The sequence below is a fragment of the Eimeria mitis genome, genomic scaffold (genome assembly GCF_000499745.2).
Source record: "Eimeria mitis Houghton genomic scaffold, Emh_scaff1015, whole genome shotgun sequence".
In the NCBI taxonomy this organism is placed as follows: Eukaryota; Apicomplexa; class Conoidasida; order Eucoccidiorida; family Eimeriidae; genus Eimeria; species Eimeria mitis.
Window position 1 is genome coordinate 5,636 of NW_013567093.1, and position 1,790 is coordinate 7,425.

The window sequence follows — 1,790 nt, forward strand, 5'->3', positions numbered from 1 at the left end:
ATTTATGCTCCTTATCTCTTCTTTTGCTGCTGAGCAACGGCCCCTGACCTGTGCTGCTGCTGCTGCTGCTGCTGCTCTCCCCCCTGCCGCAGCAGCTATCGTTGTGTCTGTGCTGCAGTTTGCTGCTGCTGCTGCTGCTGCTGCTGCTGCTGTTTTTTTTTCTGCTTTTTAATATTACAGGTTTTGTATTTTATATAATATTTCAGTTCTTCTGGTCCTCAGCATGCCGCGGGTGCTGCTTGCTGCTGCTGCGCTGGCGGCTTTGCTGCTGCATGAGTCACCGCAGCAGCAGCACAGCAGTAGCTGCCTGCTTGCTGCAGCAGCAGCAGCAGCAGCAGCAGCAACAGAGCAGCATGAGCCTGTCGAGGGTGTATACGATGAAGGGGCCCCGCAGCATGAGGAGACAACCCCAAGCAGTGGCTATTTGAGTGCAGCAGCAGAACACGAAACAGCAGCAACAGCAGCAGCAGCAGCAGCAGACCCTGCAGCAGCAGCAGCAGCTGTACATACACCGGGAGCTGCAGCAGACACAGAGCACCTGCAGCAGCAGCAGGAGCCCCCAAGCTATTCCGACGATGAGCATCACCGTTACTATGAGGACTATCACGAGCAGCCGCAGCAGCAGCAGCAGCAGCAGCAGCAGCAGCAGCAGCAATATGAAGGAGAGGAACACCACCACCCAGAAGATATGGAGGGCCACTACTACATGCCGGAAGGGCAGCAGGATCACCCCTTCGATCAGCAGCAGCAGCAGCAGCAGCAGCAGCAGCAGCAGCAGCAGAAGCAGCAGCAGTACATAGAAGAAGAGGATCATGAAGACGAGCAGCACATGTTTGACTACCCCAGCCACTATGAGGGGATGCAGCAGCAGCAGCAGCAGCAGCAGCACGAAGGGGTGAGGCAGCAGCAGCAGCAAGATGACCCTGCTTATGCTCAAGAAGAAGAAGCAGCAGCAGCACACGACGAAGACAACGTATACGGCCAGCAGGGACCCGAGCAGCAGCAGCAGCAGCAGCAGCAGCAGCAGCAGCAGCAGCAGCACAGTGGAGACGAAGACACAGAGCACCATCCAGAGGAGGACGAGGTTCACTCAGCCCATGATGAACTGCAGCACGAGCAGCAGCAGCAGCAGCAGCAGCAGCAGCAGCAGCAGCAGCAGCACGAGGAAGAAGATGCAGATACCCATGGACCCCACGAAGCTGCTGCAGCTGCTGAGGAGCCTTCTTCTTCTCTGCAGCAAGAGCCGCAGCAGCAGCAGCAACAGCAGCATGAAGCGGAGCAAGCAGCAGCAGCAGCAGCAGCAGAAGCAGCAGCAGCAGCAGCAGCAGCAGACCCACGTCAAGGGCAATGCACAGCAGAAGAACTAGCAGCACTAACAGCATATTTCTCAAATGAAGATGCATGCCCTGCATTCGGGTGTATAGACACCGAAAGTATAAATTATTTATCCTTAATAGATAAATATTATAAAGATAAATATACAGAAAAAGAAGCAGCAGCACTAGCTGGTGTTCTTGCTGCTTGTCACTGTAGATGCCCTATCATGCAGTGTGAAATAAAATATATAAACAGCAGCAGCAGCAACAGCAGCAACGCATGCAAGAAAGCAACGAAACTATTCTGTCTTCATTCTAATTATAAATTTAATAATAAATGTTCTGCTGTAGCTAAACAAATACCAAAAGTTTATAATATAGAAGCAGACCCACATGCATTCACCACGCCATGTAAAGTATGCGAGTAAGTTTTTTTTTTTTTTTTTTTTTTTTTTTTTTTTTTTTTTTTTTTTT

The 1,790-nt window shown here is 51.3% G+C and overlaps 1 protein-coding gene across 1 annotated transcript in view; it reads left to right on the forward strand.

Annotated features, from left to right (window-relative positions):
* Positions 1 to 223: 223 nt before the first annotated feature.
* Positions 224 to 1,790, forward strand: part of EMH_0027530 (uncharacterized protein) — a gene marked incomplete at both ends in the record, with an annotated part of 3,288 nt that continues 1,721 nt past the window's right edge. The window contains one exon of the mRNA XM_013494041.1: positions 224 to 1,416. Within this exon, the coding sequence (XP_013349495.1) occupies positions 224 to 1,416 (1,193 nt within the window). The remainder of the gene's footprint in view (positions 1,417 to 1,790) is intronic.